This window comes from Chinchilla lanigera, unplaced genomic scaffold (assembly GCF_000276665.1).
Source record: "Chinchilla lanigera isolate Chin_1 unplaced genomic scaffold, ChiLan1.0 scaffold00195, whole genome shotgun sequence".
Classification (NCBI taxonomy): Eukaryota; Metazoa; Chordata; class Mammalia; order Rodentia; family Chinchillidae; genus Chinchilla; species Chinchilla lanigera.
The window spans coordinates 380,228-403,314 of NW_004955596.1; the positions used below are offsets into that span (position 1 = coordinate 380,228).

Sequence of the window (23,087 nt, forward strand, 5' to 3'; positions counted from 1 at the left end):
TGATTCAGCAATTCCACTTCTATGTTCCAATTATCACCCCAAAATAGAAATGGGGTCTTGAAAAGAGAAATTTGTACAGGCTTGTTCCTAGCAGCATTATCCACAATAACCAAATGTTGCCACAGTTTCTTTGATGGATGAATGAACAAGTTGTGGTAGGTATATACAATGAAATGTTATTCAGCCTTTAAAAGAAAAGGAATTCTGATACATTCTGCAATATAGATGAACCTTGAAGAAGTTATGCTAAATGAAATACACCAGTCACAAAAAGACAAACACTGTATGATTCCACCTACATGAACTACACAGAGTAGTCAAATCATGGAGATGAAAAGTAGAATGGTAGTTTCCACGGGTTGAAGGGGGAGGGAAGTGGAGAGTTAGGGGTTAATGAGTGCTGTACAGTTTCATTTATGCAAGATGAGAAAAGTCCTGAAGACGGGTCGGGTGACTCTTGCACACTCTGAGTGTTCTTAGTGCCATTGAACTGCACACTTAAAAATGGTTACAATGATAACCTTTATGTTATGTACATTTTACCACAATAAAATAATCTTTTAAAAAATGAATCTGAGTACATTAAAATTTCATTTAAAAAATTATCTGCTCTAGGTCTCAAGTATGGTTGGTACCCCAGGGAGAGGGGAATAGAAGGTCTTGGCTGCCAGTTAGCACAAAAAATGATATTAATGATGGAAGCCTTCTTAGAGGAGGTGAGGAGGTTGCACTGATGCTAGGCCAAAAGACTGCAGTGGTAAATGATTCCACCTTAGTGTCCATCTCAGTCACTTCTTAACAGTTTCCAAGGAGACAAGGAGCTTGGAACCTCCACATTACTGTCACTTGGCAACCAAAAACTGGTGGCTGTGGCCACCTACAAAGTTATTTCCACCATCCTGGAACCTTATTTCTGACATGGAATCTGTTCTGCCTGGGTAGTGGGGGCCCAGTCAGGGAGACACCTGCCACCTGCATCCCTCAGCCACCCACAGACCTCACTGGGCAGACAGGCCTCTCGCTGATGTCGGTAAGTCCACAGAAAGTGCTGGATGGTCCAGGGCAAGACACAGCTATCTTCCAATCCCAGAATATCCTCTCATTTGTTTCCATTCATAGAAGACCCTGGGGTTCAGGATGCACAGAACACAGTCCTGGCTCTCAGGAGACTCAGAATGGTGTTGGAGTTGAAGTTGTTGAAGTTGGAGTTTCCCTCATTCTCTCAGTTTCTAGGTGTTAATGCCTCTGCCTTGTGGGCTACTAGGACACAGACTTCCTGAGGTCTGGCCACTCATGCACAGAAGTGAGCGGGCCACAGCAGATGCCGCTGCAATGCCCTACCTCCCCCTGCAGTCATGTGTAAACACCAAAGCTGAATTCTCTAAATTCTGCAACTCTATGTAGGACTTTTCATGAGCCAGAAGCAGCTCTTACCTGTAACAGGTGAGCGTGAGAGTGAAAATAAGTTACCCTAGCTCCTATGGTGTTATTATAGATAGATAAGTTAGGTAGAAATATCATAGGCAGTCAGCCAGGGCTAGGCCCTCAAGGGAGTCAGTGTAGATGAAAACACATTACAACTGTGGCTAGAAACACATCTGTTGAAGGGCAAGCCTTAAGATGAAAACAGAATGACCAGGCCCACACGCATCCACAAGGGATAAGCAATATACTATATTGTTACCACCTGATCCAATAAAGTCTAGATAGACATCAGTCACCCAGGTGGGTGGCCAGGACCTGCAGTCTCATATCTTCCCATAAAGGTCCTTGTTCTTTCCATGTACACTTGCTATGTGACTTGCTTCCCCATTGGATCAACATTGCCTAAGTGGCTATACTTGTAATCTTACTGGCTGATCATAGTTTTGTCCCAAATTGTAACCACTTCATGATTTTGTATCTATCTCATGATTTTGCTCTATAAAACTTGCTTTGAGAAGGGGGCTCATTGGCAACCTGCTGGGGCCCCCTCCTATCTCTTAGAAGCTCTCTCTCCCAATAAAGTTTTTCTACTCTTAACCTCCATTGTTCCTTAGAAGTCATTCTTCAATTTGGGGAACACAGACTGGGTGTATCTCACATCTGTCAAGTTGGGAGTTATAATATCATTATAACTATATCATTTGGAGGTCTTATAGGCCTCACCTGGGACAAGTCTGAGCATGTCCTACACGTGTCCCCTATGCAGGTGTCTGGCATGTTCATGTACCCTCCTTCTCTGCTCCTTGCCTTTCCTGCCATTTTGTGGAACCACCTCCCAGATAAACCACTGAAGTCCTTGTCTCAGCATTGGCTAAGGCAAGGATGATGTTGTATAACAAGAAACCAAAGTTCCATGAGATCTATGTCATGATTAATCTCATGCAAAGTGGTATAGAAGGAGGAGTAGGGCAAGGAACCGTCTTCTCAGGGCAGGCAGGAAGGAGGTATATTATCAGTAAAAAACTGAAAAGCAGTAATAGAACTGATAGAAAGCTAGTCTGCTTTTCATTATCATGAACCAGCAATTCTAATCAACTTCAATGGTAAAATTCTCCTCTCCATGTGGACTGATAGCTCTCATTGTTGCATGCCTGCCCCTGCCCCTTGGCACCCACTGCCCCTTGGCACCAACCGCCCCTTGGCACCCAGCATGCTGAAGACAGAGTAACTAACAGTGGGCAAGAGGGGAGAGAAGGCCCCCTAGGAGGCAGGGTCAACCAAACTGTCACACAGAATGAGCTGCATTTCATATCTCCATCCATGCCTTTACACTTGCTCTTCCCTTTTACTGCGACACTTTTTATTCCTTAACCTATTCCCAATCTACCATACAGTTCTGTGCCATCAACCTTTATAGAGGACCCCTGCAGTGAGCCTCCAGTCTCCTGCCAGGTATTAGAGTGCACAGCAAGAGAGAAAGAGCAAGAGATAAGATCGTGGTCCAGCAGGGTCTGGGATGACCAGTTGTCCACAGAGAGTAAAAGGCTATGAGGCAGGGGCTGGGGATTTAGCTCAGCGGCAAAGCGCCTGCCTGGCAAGCGCAAGGTCGTGAGTTCGGTTCCCGGTACCAGAGAAAAAACAAAAACAAACAAACAAAAAAAGGCTATGAGGCAGCCAGAAGCTCGTGATTGAGGAGGGGATTATCATATGACTCAGAGGGCGGTGGTGATTTTAAAATAATGAGGATCTTGTCCTAGAGTGTCTTTAGCCTTAGTAGTCTTAGTCTTAGTGATCTTAGTCTTAGTAGGTGGGAGAGTATGGCCCACCCCTAATTGGACAATGGGTAATCTCACAAGGGTGATACCAAAAGTCCCAAGCCTCCACTTGTCCCTCAGGGAAGCATGTAAAACTTGTAAATTTATGGTCCCCAACAAACCTCTTCTTGAAAAAAGCTCTCACTGGCCCCCAGAATGACTTGAATGCTTCTTGCTTGCATAGATCTCTGAGTGCTTCTTTAGCATGGCAGCTTCCACACTGCATTATTTTTGTCTGTAAGTTTTTAAAATCACAAGACATTGAGCTCCACTGGGACGAGAATTATGGCTTATTCATTTTTCATTGCAATAGACGTTAGGAATGGAGCTGCCACTGAGTGGACACTTCTGCACAGTGCATAGTTTACAACACCACCCATGGCAGCTTCACCTATGGAAAGTCATTGAAGGAAGGAAGTAATCTGGGAATTTTCCATAACTTGGGAATATCTGGGACCCCTGCAGTGAGCCTCCAATCTCCTGCCAGATGTTACAGTGCACAATGAGAGAGAAAGCACAAAAGACAAAATGGCAGTACATTGGGGATCTGGGATGACCAGTTGTTCACAAGGAACAAAAGGCCACGAGGGAGCCAGGACCTGGGCTTTATTGATTGAAGAGGGGATTTGAAGAGGACATTATCGGATGACTCAAGAGGGCATAAATAATCTTATACTAAGAAGGATCTTCCCCTGGAGTGACTTTTAATCTTAGTAGTTTTAGTTTTAGTATTAGTGGGTTGCAAAGGATGGCCCATCCCTAAAGAGATAATGGGAAATCTCAAAAGGGTGATACCAACAGTTCATCCCTTTGGAAAGTATGCAAAATTAGCCATTGTGAATTTGTGGTCCCACAGGGGAAAGATATTAGAATCATAAAGGGCTAAGCAAGCAATGTCAGGGAAGACTGAATGTGCAGGACTTCTTGGTGGAAGTGAAATAGCTTTACACTATAAAAGGAGCTCTGTGGCCTCCAGCTTTCACATCATCTGGATTGAAGTCAATATCCCAAAAGTCCTTCTCTGACATTCTCAACTAGTCTTTGCAAATGAGATTCAAAGATCTGGACAGCCCAGGAAAATCTTAGGAATATAAATTTTTGAGAGGCAAAAGGCCATCTGACAAAGTGGGTGGTAAAGAGTGAAACAGGACAAACGGCTTGGGTGTAGGCTCAAAATTCATTTGTTCATTCAATTTTCTGCCATTCTTTCTTTCACTAACTGCATAATGAGCCCAGATGGCATTCAAGTACAGTTATACACAAGACAGGCACAGACCCTACTCCCTTGTCACAGTCATTAAATAAATGAGCAAACAAATAAATAATGCAGTGTGAGGTTATACTTTATAATTATTTGTAGAAAAGAAAGCATGGTAAGAGGATTAAGAGTGGAGAAGTTTATTCTGAATGGGTTAGTTAAGGAAGCCCTCTTCTGAAACTGGTAGCTGATAGGTTTTTCCAGTGCAGGGAGAAGTAAAGCAGAATAAAATGCCTTTACTGTGGGTGCAGAGAAGACCACAGTAGGAAAGAAAGGGACATGGAACTTCTGAGGGCCTGTTGTGGGGTCAAAGGTTAAATAGGCCCAGGCTGGAGGTGGGGTTTAGGAGGCAGACCTCCTGACATGGCAGACCAGGACTGGGCAGGAGCGTGGGAAAAGGAAACAGGATATTACAAAAAGGGAAGTAGGAAGTCATAATTTGACTTGGAGGAGGAAGGGTGGGGCTTAGCACATGACCTCTAGTGGCCAGCGCCATATTGGCTTGGCACCATACTGGCTCAGCGCCATATTACATGACCTCTAGCACCATATTGGCTGGACACCATAGTGACTCGGCAGGAATTACAGTGAGGCGAGAAACCCATCAATAGCCAAGGTAAGGAACTACTTAAAATGAAGAAGCAAACCATGAAGATGAGAAAGCACTCTAGGCAAAGAGAGCGGTTCAGTTGGCCCTCTCATTCCCGGGCTCCACATATATGGATTCAAGCAATAGTGGACTGAAAATATTCATCAAAAAAATAGACTGTTTTCCTGTTGCTAGTCCCTAAAGGATATGTGACATCCAGTGGTGAGCAGTTCACCACACTACGCCATGCCATGCCACGCCCCTGCTCTGCTAAAAATGCAGCTCCCAGCAACCCTAAAGCTGGTGCCAATAAAGAACTCAAAGAAGGCAACGTTTAATATAACAAAAGAGGGTTTATTTGGGAAAAGATGGAAAAGAAAGAGGACAGATAGCTACTGTGAGGTGGTGGGGAGCTTCAGTGCTGAAAGCCCAGGAGCTCCTATCCTTGGCTCCTTCTACTGGGGACTAGTGTCTTTCCTATTCCCCAGGTGGGCACTTGTCAAGAGCACTGATCTTGTTCTCTTAACTGTCTTTGATACTAACCTTGGCATGTCTGCTTATATTCCTTCTGGCATTTGGTTTCTTCCTGTCCATTTCTAGTGAATAAGTAAAGGAGGAGGGCTTATAGGGAGGCAGCTTAAAGATAAAGGGGACATGTGTACCTGTGTGTACTTGGTGCAATGCTCTACTGATGTTGAAGTGAGAACATACATACATGTGTATATGTGTAGGGGTGTGTGTGTGTGCACATGTGTGCATGTGTGTCTTACATATTAAGTAAGAATCCTTAGGGGGCTGTTTCTTATCTCCTTTGCATTCTGTCAATGAGTGAGGGGAGCTGGCCCTCCAAGTCCCTCTTGTGCCTGGCTTCCCCAGTGTCTCTAACTACTAAATTCTTACATTAATTGTATTACCTCACACCCCTCTGCAGTCTACCTTCTCTCTCCCTTCTTTGTCTTTTTAATTGCCCTAACTGTAGAGTCTACCTTTGAACACAGAAACTGCTTTTAGTGGTAGAGGCAGAACTTTCTCTATTGATCTTAATAAAACTCAGTGAGGCCTTCTTCTTATCTTTTCCCTGCCTATGACCCCCCCGCGTCCCTACAGATACAATATTACAACTATTTACATAGCATTTACACTGTATTAACTAGCATAAGTAATCTACAGATGATTTAAAGTACAGTCTAGAGGAGGATGTACAGGTTATATGCAAACACTACACCATTTTGTACAAGGAACTTGAACATCTGCAGATTTGGGAATCTGAGGGGATCCTGGAACCAATCTCCCATAAAATACTGAGAGACAATTGCACATACAAAGGTCTGGAGAGCAGAACATGTGAAAGAAAGAGACTGGTAATAAGCTACTGCAGCAGTCCAAGTATGAGGTACTGGTGGATCAGACAAGGGGAAGGCAGTGGAGGTGGTGTGAAGTGGTCAAATTCAGAATACATTTTGAGGGTAGAGCCATCTAGCTTTGCTGTCAGATCAAATGTGGGTAAGAGAGGCAGTGGGGAGCTGTCATTGCAGTCAGGAGTGCAGGGGATGAGAGGATAGAACTGATAATTACCAGAGGGAGGGGCAGACCATGGAGAGAACTTTTCTGTTGAGTGTGCTAGGAACACGGCAATTTTGAGCACAGGGACAAGAGCTCACTTCTGTTCTAACACGATCTCTCTGGTTGCAGAGTGCAGAACAGACATAAATAGTTAGGATGGAGTTCACAGGCTGCTGCCTGGCATCCAAGTGGGAAAGGACAGTGGCATGGGCCACGGTGCTGTGCGGGCTAAGAAAACTAAATTTATTTAAGTAAAAACAATAATTGAACTTTAAGAAATTTGGTAAAGAAATAATAAGTTAAAAGTTATGAAGGAGATAGGCAAACAAATGCCCGAAATTTGGTCAGGAACTTTGTCTTCTTGGGTGACTTCAACTCTCTGCTTTCGTTTGGTCACTTGCAAAATGGGGATGACAGGCGATCTACCGTTGAAGATTTGAGAGGATGGTGTAAACGTTTGGGCACAAGTTTGTGTTACCACACAATAAACTGTAATAAATGTTATCTTAGGAGCTACACGGCTAGTTTCTGGTATCATCTCTGCCACTCACTGGTTAGGTGGATCATCTTGGTCAAATTATTCCTTTGTGCCTCCGTTTGCTCATCTGTAAAATGCTACTACCATTAATACCAACTGTATGAGTTTGGATCAAAAGATGAACGGTCTTGCGGGCTGTGGGCTAGATGTGGATGCCAGCCCTCGCGGAACCTTTCAGGGTCACGCTCGCGTTTCCAGCCCGGTGTGCAAAGCAAAGACGCGTCAGGGCTTGCAGCTACTTCCGGCGGCCACGCCACACCCCCGGGGTTGCTCCATTTTGGCCGGAGGTGGAGACCCGGCTTTAAACCGGGGAGTGGAGCTCGGGAAGTAAGAACTCCTTCGCGGGCGGAGCCGGCTCACTTCTTCATCGTTCTTTCTTCCGCCCACAGAAGCCGCCGGCGCTCATGGCGGGCTTGGAGGTGCTCTTCGCCTCGGCGGCGCCGGCTATGAGCTGCGCGCAGGACGCGCTCGTCTGCTTCCTGCACTGGGAGGTGGTGACGCACGGCTACTACGGCCTGGGCGCCGGCGACCAGGTGTGTCACGGAGCCCGCCGGAGGCGGGGAGGGGGGTGCGGACGGTCTTCTGCGGATAGCCAGAGGGCCGAAGACCTAGTCTCCCCACCCCCTCGCTCAAGTCTGTGCCCTAGGGCTCCTGATCCTAAACCGCGGGGACTGGATGGGTCGGGCCAAACCTTCCCGGAGGCCTTCCTGACGCGGCTGGCTCGGCACGATTTGTAAACAAAAAGCTGTGTCAGCACAGCCAGTCTTCGGGGCTGATCCCCTCGAAACTCCTGACCACATAGTCCCAGAGTGGGTTTGCGGAGACTGCTCAGTACTGCCCTGTACCCCCAACGACCCGAGCCTGCACCAGTCAGATCCAAGCATGGGTATAGGAGTGAACTTTGATCAACTCAGCCCCAGTCCAGGGGCCGGTCTTCCCCCCTCAGCATAGCCCTCGAGACACCCACCTTCTTCACCCTTCATTGAAGGGCCCAGAGCGGTCCACTTACTACTGTCAACCCCAGCACAGGCTCTGGGGAACTACCACCCCCCACATACCCACATAAGGACCCTTGGTGTGAGGGTCTTTCCCATAGCTGTCGCCACCTGGCCATCCTGTCCGACTGTGCCATCCCCAGTTTTTACCTCTTAACTGTGGCCTTGTTACAGCTCCACAAATCCCCAGGACTACGGGGTCCAGTCCACCTCACTAATTCTTTGCTGTAGCATTCCCCCGTCTTCCTGTCCCTTCCGTGTGACCCTTAACCTCCACATCAGCTTCCTGGGAGAACTGGGCCTGGCCCCCTGACTGCTCCTTTGGTTTGGTTTTCACCTGCTGCATCGGAGTAGCCTCCCGGCCACACTCCCCACATACACACACGTGGGCCCTCAGCGCTCCAGACCTGCCCCTCATGATCACTGTCCTCAGACTTGCAGGTCAGGACCAATACCAGCTCCAGGAAGCAGCCATCCCACCCCTTACATCTTGCAGTGAGATTTTTAAACTTACTCTTTTTTTTTTTTTTTTTTTGTCCCTTTTTGAGACAGGGTCTCTCTCTGCAGTTCAGGCTGGCTTTGAGCTCACTTTGTAGCCCAGGCTGATCTTGAACTGGAAACGATCCTCCAGCCTCAGCCTCCCGAGTGCTGGGATTACAGGCTTATAAACTTCCTCTCGTTTCTAACGGCTTACTTCTCCAACCCGTGAGTCCTGTTCTAGCTTCTCAGATGTGCATCATCTTCTTATTAATTTCCCTTTCCTTCCTCAAACACTGAGCATTTAGGCAGGTATCTCCCATGCCTCTGAGCACTTAGCCATGCCCTCACCACTTTTTTGTTCCTTCTGTCCTGTAAAACTAAGGATTAAGACCACTATACCCCATTCACACTTTACTCCCATCAGCAGGAATCAGAGCAGCTATTATCGCTTTCTCTGGCTCTATTTTTTCCCTAAAAAACTCAAGTATCTTCCTGGGACCAGATACACATTCAACACCTCATTACCCTCTCCACGCTCATCTTTCATCCCTCATATGGGCTCTAGGACTGGGGTTGGGGACAAGGTGGGAGAGAAATAGGTAGCTTTACACACAAGTATGTGAATGCATTCATGCACACACATGTTTACACACATGCCCTTGGAAGTGGGAACCATTTCCCCCACCCAGATTTATCTCCCTGGACTTTCTTTCACAGTGTACTTCATTCCTTGCTTTTCAGCATTTCAGACCTTGGCACCAACTAAAGAAATCCCTCTCTCGCCGGGCGTGGTGGCACACGCCTGTAATTCCAGCACTCGGGAGGCTGAGGCAGGAGGATCATTGTGAGTTCGAGAACAGCCTGAACTACATAGCGAGACCTTGTCTCAAAAAGACAAAAAAAGAGAAATCCTCCTCTCTAGTCCCAGGTTTTAGGTTCCCCTTTCTTGCATAGTCCCTGCTTTCCTCTAGCCTTGTTTACCCCACTTGTCCAGTTTCCTAATCGTTTAACAGCTTTTTGTTGCCTCAACTATTTCAACTTTTCCTGGAAAGTTCTACCACCAGGAAGCTGATGTGTAGGATGATGTAAGTGATAATAGGTTGGAAAGAGAAATACAACTTGGTTTTAACCTTGGAATTTCCCCATTGGCCACATTCCAAAGATGGAACAGGTCTGCCATGCCCTGTACCTCACCACATGCTCCCCCCCCACCCCCCGTCCATTACTCCCAACCAGCTATATCTGCTCTGCCTCACTGTCAGAACTCCTTCCTCCTCTCTGCAGGACCAGGAGCTTGTAACAGGGACATACATTATTAACACTGCTGGCTTGCTCTCACCCCTCATTTCCTTAACAAATCCTGTGAGCACCTCTGAGGCACTTTGACAGATTAGGATATCAGTTCCAGTTGGTGTCATCCTCTTGCCAGTACTTTAGACCAGTGATAGTAAAACCTTCAGAGACTGAGTGCTGGAACTGCAACCCAAAACTTACTTATTTATTGCAAGGTGCCAGCACTGCCATTAGACCTGAATGCTCAGCTGCTGGGGCAATGCTGGGGCAACTTGGCTTGCAGACTCTCAGATTTTCAAGTGAAATATACAGAAAGAATATACTGTATTCTCCTTTTAATGCTGATTTGTAAAAATAAATAAAAAGTCCCTGACACATTCCCAAAGGTTTTTCTGCTTATAGTGCCCCTTGTCAAGCTCCAATGGGTCAGAAAATGATGCTGGTTCCAGACATCTTTAGGGAGGCCGAGGAGCCCAGGGAATAGGAGTTTGGGAAGACATTGCCCACTGTCTGTCTGTCCACCTCAGTGCTAAATCTGGCACATGTCAGAGAGTACAGGTGTTAGCACAATGTAGAGTGTGCTGATTTGGGCTTCTCTCAGCCTTTTTTCCTGAAGAGGCTTTGGGCTCAGGTTGCTCTCACTTCTGCTGAGTGTGCTCTCCTTCACAGCAGAAGTCCTTTGGAGTGGTATCTTTCCTGTATTTAAGGGAAAGTTTAGTTTTTCAGCAGGGGACCAGCAGATTCGTCTGAGAACAAGTGTTTTCTAAGCTTAGAGGATATTTTTATTCCTCTCCAGCTACCTCCTGCTACCTACCCTTCTGGGTGATAATAGGGAAACAAGGGTCCCTGGAGTGTGTACTTGACTGTATAATACATGAACAGTTGTAATAGGAAGCTAGTTTGTTTACTTTCTCTTTTGATTTGTCTGCATTGTCACAGAATAATGTGTGCGAAAGTTGGCTAGAAGAGCAACATCTGTTGACTTTAGCAAAAATTAACATTTGAATTTCCTTCTTGAAGATAGTCCCAGTGCTCTAAGAGCTAAGTAGCTATATCAAGCAGTTTAGGTGGCAGAGAGACTTAAGCTGTGGCCATAAACAGGTTAGAGAAATTGGTTTTCTGTTGTAGGAATGTAAGGATTATGTAGAAAGAGAAAATGCCCAAAATGACCTGTTGGAGTTCTTTGGGTGCATTTTAGCACAGAGGCATGGAGTTCAATTCATGCCCATTAAAGAATTCTTCCAGCCTCAGGATTTTGCCTAAAAAAATTACTTTCTTGGGGCCAGTCTGGTGGACGTGGGTGGGAACAGTCTTCTCCAGCTATAACCTGGGCAACCAGGAGCTCTGAATTTCAAACCTAGCTGTATACCTAACTTGCTATGACCTTGGGCTGCTATGACCTTGGGTGAGTCTCAGCCCATGCAAGGCCTCAGAGTTTTTGTCTGCAGAAGTTACACTAGAGGACTGTGTACTTTGGCTACTTTCCAACCATGGTTTCTGCAGTAGTTGATATTTGATCTCAGGGCCCAGAAGGCAATTGAAGGCCATGTTTGGCCCGATAATACTAGGGCTGTCCTGTCAGTGCTATCTCAGTGTCTGGGGAGCGTCAGTCCTACCACAGTGAGAGGTATCAGCCTTATCTGACCTCAGAAATCCCGCCTTACTCTGAAAGCCAAAGTTGATGGGGTGATGAGCAGACCAAATTATCTATATTCCAAGAGAGAATTCTGGTAGATTGAGTGCTGTGCATAAAGCATATATTAGAAATTTAAAAGCCCTTGACAGAACAAAGATAATACATATCCTCACACCCCTAGCTTCCAAAGTAAATCCACAACACTAAGCACTTCATAGGAAATTTACCATTTTGGGTAAGAGAATAGTTGCTCTTTTCAACAGAATAGTTTGATAGTTTCACTTTCGTTTTTTGTCACTCTCATTTCTCTGCTTCAGGCCTGTGAATTCCATTATTATCCAGCCCGCTTTAAACCATGCCAGTTGCAACAGCCTTAGTTGTCTTTGGAACAACTTCCCCCAGTGGATTCTTGAGGACTAGAGGTTACCAAATAGGAGAGCCAGCAATTTTAAATTCCTGGCTTCCCTTTGCCCTTGATATATGGAAAGTCCTGCATTGCTAGACCTTTGTCTTTTGCTGGTGTTCTTCATATCTGGTCCCACTCCTTCCCACTGTATTCACATGAATACAGCCACTCTGCTCTCCCTGTGTGGTCCATGTTGAATAATATAAATAAGCACCCATGAAACAGGATGTGGCAATTTCAGTGTGCTTTTAAATTTTTTTTGTGAATAGCACTCAGCCATATACTTCATTCTTTCTGAACTTTTTTATTTATTTACTTATATATTTTTATTGAAAAAAGCTAAAATAGAATTTCAGAATAATAGGAGAATAACAATAGTTAATACATTGCATATTACTATCTTCAAAGTAGTTATTCAGAGTACAAAATATGGGCATAAAAAATTTTCCGATTGATATTAGCATAGATCTTCCTTTTCAGTGAACCAAGAGATACTAATAGTACAGCTATCTTGTATTTTTTCCCTTTTCACTTCCTTCCTTTCCCCTCCCCCCATTTCCTTTTTCCTGTTAAGCAATTACTTCCCATTTCATACTATCTATTGTACATTCTAGACCTTATTTACTCTTTTAGTTTCTCACATCAGGGAGACAATACAATGTTTACACATATAAGTCTGATTTATTTCACTTACAAGTGTGGTCTCAAGTTGCATCCATTTACCTATAAAAGTCTCAATTTTATCCTTCATTATGACTGAGTAGTATTCTATTATATAAAAATATGACATCTTTTTATCCATCCTCGGTTGAGGAGCATTTGGGTGGTTTCCAAGATTTAGCTATTACAAATCATGCTGTTATAAACATAGGTGCACATATATTGCTGTTGTATGATTTTTTAATTTTTCTAGGGAGAACTGAACTTTTCTTTAAACCATTTTTTTTTTTTTTACTATTGTCTATAATGCTACAATTAGATCTAGTTTGTTTATTCTGGCTGCAATATAGCAATCCACTGTAAGTATGTTTGTGAAGATTCCTTGTTACATCTCGTGCATGTGTCTGTGCGTGGGGTTTCTTCCAAAGTAGACAGTCATGGTGTTTGTACTTAAATACTGCCAGACTGCTCCTGAAAGTGACCAGATGAGTTTGAATGCCCACCAGCAATGCCTGGAGGTCTACCCATACCCACACAAACATCTGGCAAAAAGTAGAAAAGTGGTAATATCAGTCTGATAGATGTAAACCAATGTCCTTATTTCAGCAGGTACTTTTCTGATTGCTAGTAAAGTTGAACAAGCTTTTATATATTGTTAGGTGCTCTTTTCCTCAGTCCTTTTTGCCAGTGTTTTGGGTTCCCAATTTTTATTGCTCATTTTTTAGGCATTGGCTTTATGTGGCAGTTACTAATTTTTTCTTGATGGGTGTGGCAAATACTCTCCTAGCCTGTGCCTTTTAACTTTGTCTGTAGTGTCTCTTCTTGAACACATGCTTTAAATTATGAACAGTCTCAAAGGTGGTATTTTTTTTTTTCTTTTATGGATCTTGTTTAAGAAATCTTTCCCCACCCGGAAGTCACTGGATTTGTTTTTAAATATAGAAATAATTTGAAAACTCTGTCTTAAGCTTTTTAAGGATTATTAGAAAGGAATAGAAAAGAAAACATCACAACTCACAGAGGATGCATGTTACACCTATCAGGTTGGCAAGAATTAAGAAGTTGGGTAATAGCAGTGTTGCTAACTGTGGGAGCTATAGGAGCTCTCATGCATTGTTAGTGGGAGTATATGTCTGTAGTTCTTTGTAAACAGTTTCCCTTTGTCTTACAATGTACAAGTTTTAAGTTTTTCCTGCAGACATACTGTATAGAAATGCTTCCCCACACATACAAGAATATTCATAGCAGCGTTGTTTTTAATAGCAAAACAAACGAAATACTTCTAGTCTTCCTCAACAAGCGGACACGTAAATTGCAACACATTCATACCATGGAATACTGTATAGTTGTGAATGTGAGTCAGCTATAGCTCAATGCATCGACACTGATGAATTTCCAAAAACTATTGAATGTAAAAGGCAACTAGCAGAACTGATATCATTTATACAAAATTCAAGACCATTTGAAGCAGTGTATTTTTATGGTTGCTGGCACAGTAAAACAACTTGAAGGAAAAGTAAAAAAAAAGTTTAAAAAATATAGAGTAATGGTTACTGGTGAGGCGGGTAGAGGGAGATTAGTTGGGGTATGCTACTCAAGGCTTTAATGATAACACTCAGCGACTAGTGATGCTGTTTTCTAGGCTGGTGGTAGCTATATAGAGCTCCATTAGGCTGCATTTTGAGTATATATGAAAATTGTTCATAATTTTTGTTAAACCATTGAAGTTGGTTGGTGGGGGCTAAATTTGGGTCTGTGTGTTTAGCCAACATTTTGGTGATCTTATTGCAAATGGATCAAGGTCCAAACATTGAAAATTACTGCTGTAAAAGTTCATGCTGTCCCTTGAGATAGTTGGCCTTATTCTTGGCAGGGAAATGGAGAGATGATTATTAAACTAAAACTGCAGATTCTTGACAGAGTCTAGTTGTGCCATAAATGCAGCCAGATAGGGGAGAATGTTTCAGAGGCCCAGGTCCTAGAACTGTAACTTGCTGTATCACCTTGGACAAGTCACTTCTCTTTACCTTCATAACCTCATCTGTAAATTGAGAAGTAGGATTAGATTGTCTGTAAGATCCTTTGTAGCTCCACTTCTGAGGTCATGATCTTTCTCTTCTCAATCCTGTGTCTTCTCAGCCAGGTCCCAGTGATAAGAAGTCAGAACTGCTACCAGCTGGGTGGAGCAATAATAAAGACCTGTATGTCCTCCGTTATGAGTCCAAGGATGGGTCCAGAAAGCTCCTGGTGAAAGCTGTCCCTGTGGAGAACAGCATGATCATCAATGTGCTGGTGAGTTTCTGAGACCCAACAGGGTCTAGTGAGGGTAGCTGCTTTAAAATGCATTTAACAGTATGGATCCAGAGCTGTACCCAGTGATTTCATTTCTGGAACTTTATCCTGAGTTGAGAACCTTAAATATAGAAAAACTTTGTCTGTGAAGATGTTCAGTGCCTGTATGATGAAGGAGGGACTTCCATCCACAGGGGAATGGCTAAATAATTAAGAGAAATCCATTCAGTAACAACACAGGAAAAAAAGGCTTATTATAGCCCCAGGCAGCTATTTGTAGTTTCTTTAACAAGCTGAGATTTTGCTGCCTTGGAGCCTTTGTATGTTGTGTTTCTTATGCTAGAACTCCCCACCCCAGTCTGCCATCACACATACATATGCACACACATACAACCCATTCTTTCAAGCCTGCCTGACACACTTTTTTCACTTACCCAGAAGTTCAGGCCTACCTACTCATTCCCACTTGCCAGAAAAATTTAAACTGTAACTCTCCGTTTGTTTTCCTTCCTGGTATTTTCACGTCTTGTAATTATGTACACAGTGTGACTAAAAAATACAGTGAATGTTTAAGTTTTTTTAAAAAAATTATTTCATTAAAAAAAATTGCCATTAATCCACCTCAAAATATTCCCCCTCACATCATTCTTGCCACTTTCTGAAGCAGTTCTGGAAGTCCTCTTTTATGAATGCCTTTAGTTGCACGGTCATGGCTGCTTGTGTCCTGAATCAGTTCAAAACTTTACCTTTCATGATAATTTTGACTTTGGGGAAGAGCCAGAAGTCACACAGTGCCATATCTGGTGAAGAAGGTGGCTGAGGACACACCATAATGCTCTTACTAGCTTGCCTTTTCTTTGGATGGCATTCAGCAGCAGCATTTACTACATTTTTTTATCACAACTCATGTTATCATTAAAGCCTGGCAGAAAAACATAGAAGAGAACTTCTAGAACTGCTTCAGAAAGTGGAAAGAACATGGGATAAGTATGTTTGAAGTGAAAGGGAATGTTTTGAGGAAGTTAATGGCAAATGGTATTACCACAGTAAATTTTTTAAACTGAAGTATTCACTGTATATTGTGATCACACCTTGTATTTATTTGTGGTCCACTTTACTGTTTGTAATCTGCCACTCAACCAAAAGCACCTTAAAGACAGTGAGTTTCTTTTTGTTATGCTTTGGATTTCTGTGTGTGTTATAAAATATCCGACTGTATGTATTGAACAACACTTTGCTTTTTTCACTTAGTATGGAAGTCTTTACATGGGAACACATATAGATTACATCTCATTTGTTTTGATTATTATATTCCATTATCCCTTCTTTTATGGATGAACATTTAGATCTGAATGTCACAGGATTCTTAGTTGCAAACAATGAAAGCCCTCCAGATTAGTTTAAACAGAAGTGTTTATTATTAAAAGAACTGGGATAGCTCACTGAAACAGTTTCAAGCCTAGGTTACAAGGAGCAGTGCCCCAAACCTTGAAAAACGCTGCTGCTTCTCACCCACTCAGCCTTAAGTACTGGCCAGTATTGCCAGCCTGGTATCTTTTCTTATCAGCCACTGATACTGTGATACCTACAGCTTCTGCTGCTACCCTCATTAGCAAGATTGCTCTTCCTTGCTGGGCTTACTTCTCCATGTTGCTGCAGCTCACAGTTGTACTTCCATTTGAAACTTGGTTGCATGCCTGGCCCCAAGCCAGAGCCCGGGAAGTAGGTTTCCTGGTGTTGGAAAGGAAGTATTACTAAATCAGAAACGTCCTTATGCATCAGAAAAGTATTTCACACATTGCAAAGAGCCCTAACATATTTTTCTGTGTGAACATGTGTATTTCTTTAAGTTGTGTACTGTTGTTCTCCCTACCCATGTGCTCAGCCCAGAACTATCCCCCATCTCTCATTTCCTATTTTCATTTTTCTAGGAATATGGCTCACAGCAAGTGACAGACTTGACTCTGAACTTAGATGATTTTATCAGTGCAGAAGACCTGGGTGACTTCCACAGGTACTTCTAAATGATGTCTTTTTCCTGGGAAAAGGAAAAGAGAACCAATGGCAAGAAATAAGGCATGAGGTTTTGATGCCCAGAGAATCAAGGATGGTTAACAGAATTTTTCACCCCTGGGCATGGACACTTCTCAGTTTTCTTTTTTTATTTATTTGAAGGGAAGACTCATAGGAACTACCTCCCATGAAATAAAATGATGCTTTAGAGGCTGCAGAGTAGAGCTGGGGCAAGGTGAGTTTGTTCAATCAAGAGGAGGCATGCCTAGTCAAGTCAGGCCCCCACTCAACCTCAGTGTTTCTTTTTAAATAGACTTTATTTTTCAAACAGCTTTAGGCTTACAGCAAAACAAAATAGACTGTCCTGTTGTCATCCAGTGTATCCTATGTACCTCTGTTAAAATTGGTGAACCTACATTGACATTATCACCCAAAGACTATAGTACATCTTAAAGTTCATGCTTAATGCTATGTGTTGTGTGGGTTTGGGCAAATGTATGACAACATATGTCCACCATCATAGTACCATGTTGATTTGTTTCACTCCTGTAAAAATCCTCTGTGCCCTTCATTCCCATGCCCCTTGTATCAGTCAGTGTCTTTTTGTATCTTTCAAATCATCTTGCTAGCTCTTCACTCTTAATTTCAATAAGCCGCCCATTTTACTAGACAAAGATATAACACAAGATATACAGATGTATAAGAAATTACAAGACTGGCTTATGGTGGTCAGCTACAGAGTTGGATGAGGAAGTGTGCAGAGGATGTCTGTATACTGGAGGCTGAAAGTTTCAGTCCAAGGTCTAGAGTTCATGTAGGGTCTTCTGCAAGTGCATATCAAGAGGCAAGTGGGTCTGTGATGGAAGGCTGATGAGTACACACACCACAAGGCCAAAGAATCCAAGGTGGAAGCTGAAGAGTTTGCACTAGAAGCCAAGAGATGATGTCCAAGCTGAAGGCAAAGACTGGAGCTCCTCCGAAGAACAGAAGCAAGTCCTTCCTTCCTCATTTCTCCTTTATACTGTCTGGGTGACAAGCTACCCTAGGGTGGGTCCTCTACACCCTAAGGTGCAGACAGCCGTAGGGCAGGTCTTCTACACCCTAGGTTATAGAATTGCTGAGCCAATTAAGTTAAGCTTGTAAATTTCTTAAATTGATGCAATCAGTCAACCACTATAGTCCACCCCTTGTCAACTTAATCACCAGACACATTTCCTTAACCTGTAGTCTCCAGTGGCAGATTTGCAAAAAGTTAACATATCCTGGCCTATTCAGATTTACATTAACTTGACAATTACATATATACTATTCTTATTGCACTCATTTCCACACCAAAAGCAAAATATTCAAAGGACCATCAAAATTCCAGGTTAAAACCACAATACTTTTACTAATTAACCTGATTGCAAACATATCTAAAAACAGTAAAATCATATTAAAATCAATCATAATCCTTGCTTCCCATTAACTTTTAATAACCGCATGGCAACATTAAGAGACACCCCAAGGGATTGCCTGCATTTCAAATACACTCTTCCCTTCTGGTGAAGGACAACCATGTTCTCTGTTTCATCCTTGCAATGTAGCTCCACTAGAGCCTTCCACTTGGCCAAATGCTTCAAATCATCTTGCTGGCTCTTTGCCCTTAGTTTCAAACAGATCTGGCCCAAAGCTCTCAGCAGTAACCATGCCACCTTCCCAATAGTAGTCTGCATTGAAATTTTTCTGCTACACAGACACTATCTCTAAACACAAGCAAAATGCAGACCAACTTCATGCCAAAGGATCCAGCAGCCAATTCAGTCCTCAATAGAAACCTCCTGAACCTCATCTTAACTGCCATTATTTCTATCAGTACTCTGATTTTCCAGGCTCTGACCAAAGTCAGAGCTCAATCAGAGGGGCTGCCTCTTCAATCAGTCTCTCAAAAACTTTCAAAATTAATTCCCAAAGGTCTTAAGCCACATGACCAGGCAACATCACAGCAATGACCCCTCCCACCTGTTATCTATTTTGTTGTGGTCAAGGTTTTTAAGGGAAAAGATTTAATACAGGACACATAATTTGTAACATTATTTTATAATATTCACCCAAAGAGTCAAATGTAAAAGAATGCTGGAGAACTGTCCATACACTAGAGACCCAAAGAATCCAGCTGAGGTTCTGGATCCCACTAAAGTGTCCTGTACAAGTCCACCTGAAGACCTAGAGCCTATGGCAGTGTCCTCCATGAGTCCAGCTGGAGGCCTAGAGTCCACAATAGTGTCTCATGCAAGTCTCTGTCTGAGTAAATTCTCCACTGAGAAGACCCAAAGGTCAGTGGTAGAAGCTAGAAAGTCTGTTCTAATGGGATGAAGTATCTGTTTCAGCAGGCTGAGAGATCTGTACTGATCTGTACTGGAGCCAGGAAGTGACACTCAAAAGTAAGGACCAGAGCTCCCCCCAAAAAAAACAATAGCCATCGTCAGCAACGGTGAAGTCCCAAGCTCCAAGTTCATATCAGGAACAACCAAGTTCATATCAGGAAAGCCAGTGTGACAAGCTTCTCCAGGGAAATCAACAGCACACCATCTTCCCCTCCAGTTGCTGTTGGCAACAATCTTCAGGTGGACCATCCACACCCAGCACCCTGCTGATTCAGCTGACCATTAGTTAATCCACCACACCCCTCTTCTGTGATTTTTTTTTTTTTTTACGGATCTTTTTACTGTCCTCATAGTTTTACGTTTTCAGATTGTCAGGTAGTTAGAAAACTTTTATCTTTCAGAGTGGCTGTATCTTGTATTCCCACCAATAATGAATGAAATTTACTGTTCTGTTATCGGTGTTTTGGATTTAGGCCATTCTAATAGTGGTATTTTATTATTTTAATTTGTGATTCCCTAGAGACATGATATGGCCCATCTTATGCTTATTTGCCATTTGTATTTCTTTGGTGAAGTGTCTGTTCAGATCTTTTTGCTCAAGTTAAAATTGGTGATTCATCTTAGTAAGTTTTAAGAGTTCATTGTACATTTTGGATAACAATCCTTTATTTTGTTTTGTAAATATTTTCTCCCAGTGTGGAGTGTCTTTTCATTCTGTTGCCATCCTAAATTTTTTATTTTGAACTTTGCAAACCAGCACCCCCCAGAGATGACTTGCAAAAAGATACAGTAAACATCCAATTAAGTACCCATCATCTAGATTCACCAGTTTTTAACATTTTGCCACTTTTACTTTATTTTTCTATATTCTTTTTTGTTCTTGAATTACCTGAAAATTATTTGCAGGCTTTATGAACTTTTATCTCTAAATACTACTGCCTTGGTTACTTTCTTCGTTGCTGAGGTAAAATACCCAACACCCAAAGTTAAAGAGGGAAAGGTTTATTTAGCCCACAGAGGTTTTAGCCCATAATTGGCTGGCTCCGAGGCAAGGTAGGACACGGCAGAGGGGCAAAAGTTCATGGTGGCAGAAGACAGCAAAAGCAACAAAAGAGAGAGAACAAGCTTTGTTCTGTTCCTTTTATTTTATGTGGGCAGGTGTAACACTCACACCCTTAATCACAGATTTGGACCATGAATCAATCACAAACTCAAGATTCAGCCACCTCCAAAAAGCCCATCCCCCTTGACTGCATGAAGCTTTATGGGAACATCTAGACACAAACCATAACAACTACAGCATGGGTCTCACAAGGGTGTCCTCCTGCCTAATCTTAATACAGTTATCACACTTAGGAAATGTAGCATTGATACAATAATATCATCTGGAGTACAGCTTGTATTCTAATTTCTATAGTTATCCCAGTGATATCCCTTTTTTTGTTACCCATCCAAAAATTGCACATTGAATTAATACTGGATCTGTTCAATCCTCTTTAATCTGGCACAATTTCCTAGACTTTAATTTTATTGTTTTTCAGGGCATTGGGAGGGTTGTGTGTATCTCATTCCTGGTAGGTAAGCAATCTACCACTGAGACACCTTCACTGCAGCCCTAACATGGGTATTTCTGAAGACTCAAGGTCGGTTGTACAGAATGTTTAGATTGTTCCCCTGTGACTGTGTTCATCAGATTGTTACCTCATTTGAGTCAGGTTGCACATTTCAAACAAGAACACTACATAGATGAGCCATTGTCCTCCTCACTGCTTCATACCCAGGACATGATGTCTGTCAATTGACACTCATAGATTTGATCACTTAGTTAACACAGTATCTTCCAGATTTCTGTAGAGACATGCAAAAGCAGCTGCTTTCCTTTGTGTTTACAAAAATAATCTGTGGAGTTATACTAGACAACTATGAATGTTCTGTTTCCTAACAGTTTTTTGCCCAGTATTTTAATATCGATGATTATTGCCTGAATCAATTTTTTTTTTGAACTGGGAATCAAACTCAGGACCTTGCACTTGCCAGGCAAGCACCATGCCACTGAGCTATACCCCTGGCATGAATCAGTTTTTTAAAAAAGTAATTTTCTAGGTCTGTCATTCTTTATAAGTTAGTATTCTTCAATATAAAAGAATTTTCTCTTCCCTATCCCCTCTATTTTTAATGTATTATGTATTTTACATGTGTAGACTTGTGATTTGGGGTTCTTTTTAAATTTGGTAATATAGTCTATTTCTGCCAAAGTTGTCTTAAGTTGACCAGTGGGAGCCCAGGGAGCTGGTTCCTTTATCCTTTTGACAGCATCTTGATGGTTGCCGAGGACTGGGAGAGTAGAGAATGGGAAATTAATGTTTTAATGGGTGTAAAGTTTTAGATTAGGAAAATGAAAAAGTTTTGGAGGTGGATGGTGATGATAATAAAGCAATGTAAATGTACTTAATGCTTCTGAGCTATATGCTTAAAGATGGTGGAAGTGATACTTTCATGTTAATGTGTATTTTACTGCAATTAAAATTTTTATTTCTTTAAAAAAAATTTCCCACCATTGAGTATTCAGAGCTTTTGGGACAAAGAACTAAATCCCCAATGGGGCCTTAAAGTCTAGTGCTCACCATCCAACCTTACCTTGTACCGCTTCCCCTTTAGTTGTTCTGCCTCAGCCATGTGGCATTTCCTTCCCTCCCCTCAGACCTCATCCCTCTGCCTAGAACACCTTTCCCCACCTCACACAGCCTACTCTGTCCATCGTTAAGTTCCAGTTTGTGTCAGTTCTCAGAGAGGCCTCCACTGACCCTCACATTTGGCATTTCAGAAACCTCCTTTTACACATTTCAAAATAGGGTATTTTCTGAGTAGCTGCTTGGAGATCTTTTTGAGGATGGAGTGTGGGTCTGTTTTGCATGTGATAGACTCATGAGTATCCAACCTTTTGGCTTGCCTGGGCCATACTGATTAAAAGGAAATTGTTTTGGTCCACATATACAATATATGTGTGTATATATATAAAACAAAACTTCCTTTTAAAAAATATTGTTATAATATTAAGACAAAATTACAGAAGCTTGCAGGTGGTAGGTTGGATGCACTTGTGGATAGATGAAGGAAGGAGGAGGGGAAATGAGGCCAGACCTGGCTTTGCAGAGAGCGCTACTCTTCTGGGTATTATGCCCTGTGATTGGCATGGGGAAGGAGCTTGGCGTGTGGTCTCTGATACCATCCCGGGATTCCAGTGGGAGAGAAATTGACAAAACCTGTGGAAGAACCCAGACATTTACCAGGCAGTTCATGCTCATTAGAGCATTTAGTGCCCCCAGCAGTGCTGAAAGATGGTTGTGATAGAGTCTCCACTTGTTTTTTTAAAATCCATTTGTTATTGGGGTGTGCATATGTATGGAGGAAGGATATTTTGTTTTTCTTTTTGATTACCATGAAGTGAGGGACAAAAAAGTACCACCACAGAGTGTTGTTCTGGGAACTGAATGGGATGTCAGCACATAGACTGTTTAGTGCTGGGCCCAGCTCTTAGTGATACACAAAGGAAAAAAAAATCTGATTGGCAGGAATCATCTCCATCGAAACTGGGGCTCTAGGAGCTGGGTTATAAATTGCCTCCTGTGCTCCTAAGCAGCAGCACTGTGCTGCCTGCTTCTAGCCACCTTCATCTCCCAGGCCCTCCTTGTAGGGTCACTGTGGTGTGTCTTGCCTCTCTTAGGTAAGAATTTGTAACCCTGTTTAGGCACACTGGAT

General features: G+C 42.7%; 1 protein-coding gene across 1 annotated transcript in view; it reads left to right on the forward strand.

Annotated features, from left to right (window-relative positions):
* Window positions 1-852: 852 nt before the first annotated feature.
* Window positions 853-23,087, forward strand: part of Psmf1 (proteasome inhibitor subunit 1) — a 33,228-nt gene continuing 10,993 nt past the window's right edge. The window contains exons 1-4 of the mRNA XM_005414689.1: window positions 853-1,030; window positions 7,577-7,720; window positions 14,797-14,949; window positions 16,881-16,963. Coding sequence (XP_005414746.1) covers window positions 1,025-1,030; window positions 7,577-7,720; window positions 14,797-14,949; window positions 16,881-16,963 — 386 coding nt within the window. The 5' untranslated portion in view covers window positions 853-1,024. The remainder of the gene's footprint in view (window positions 1,031-7,576; window positions 7,721-14,796; window positions 14,950-16,880; window positions 16,964-23,087) is intronic.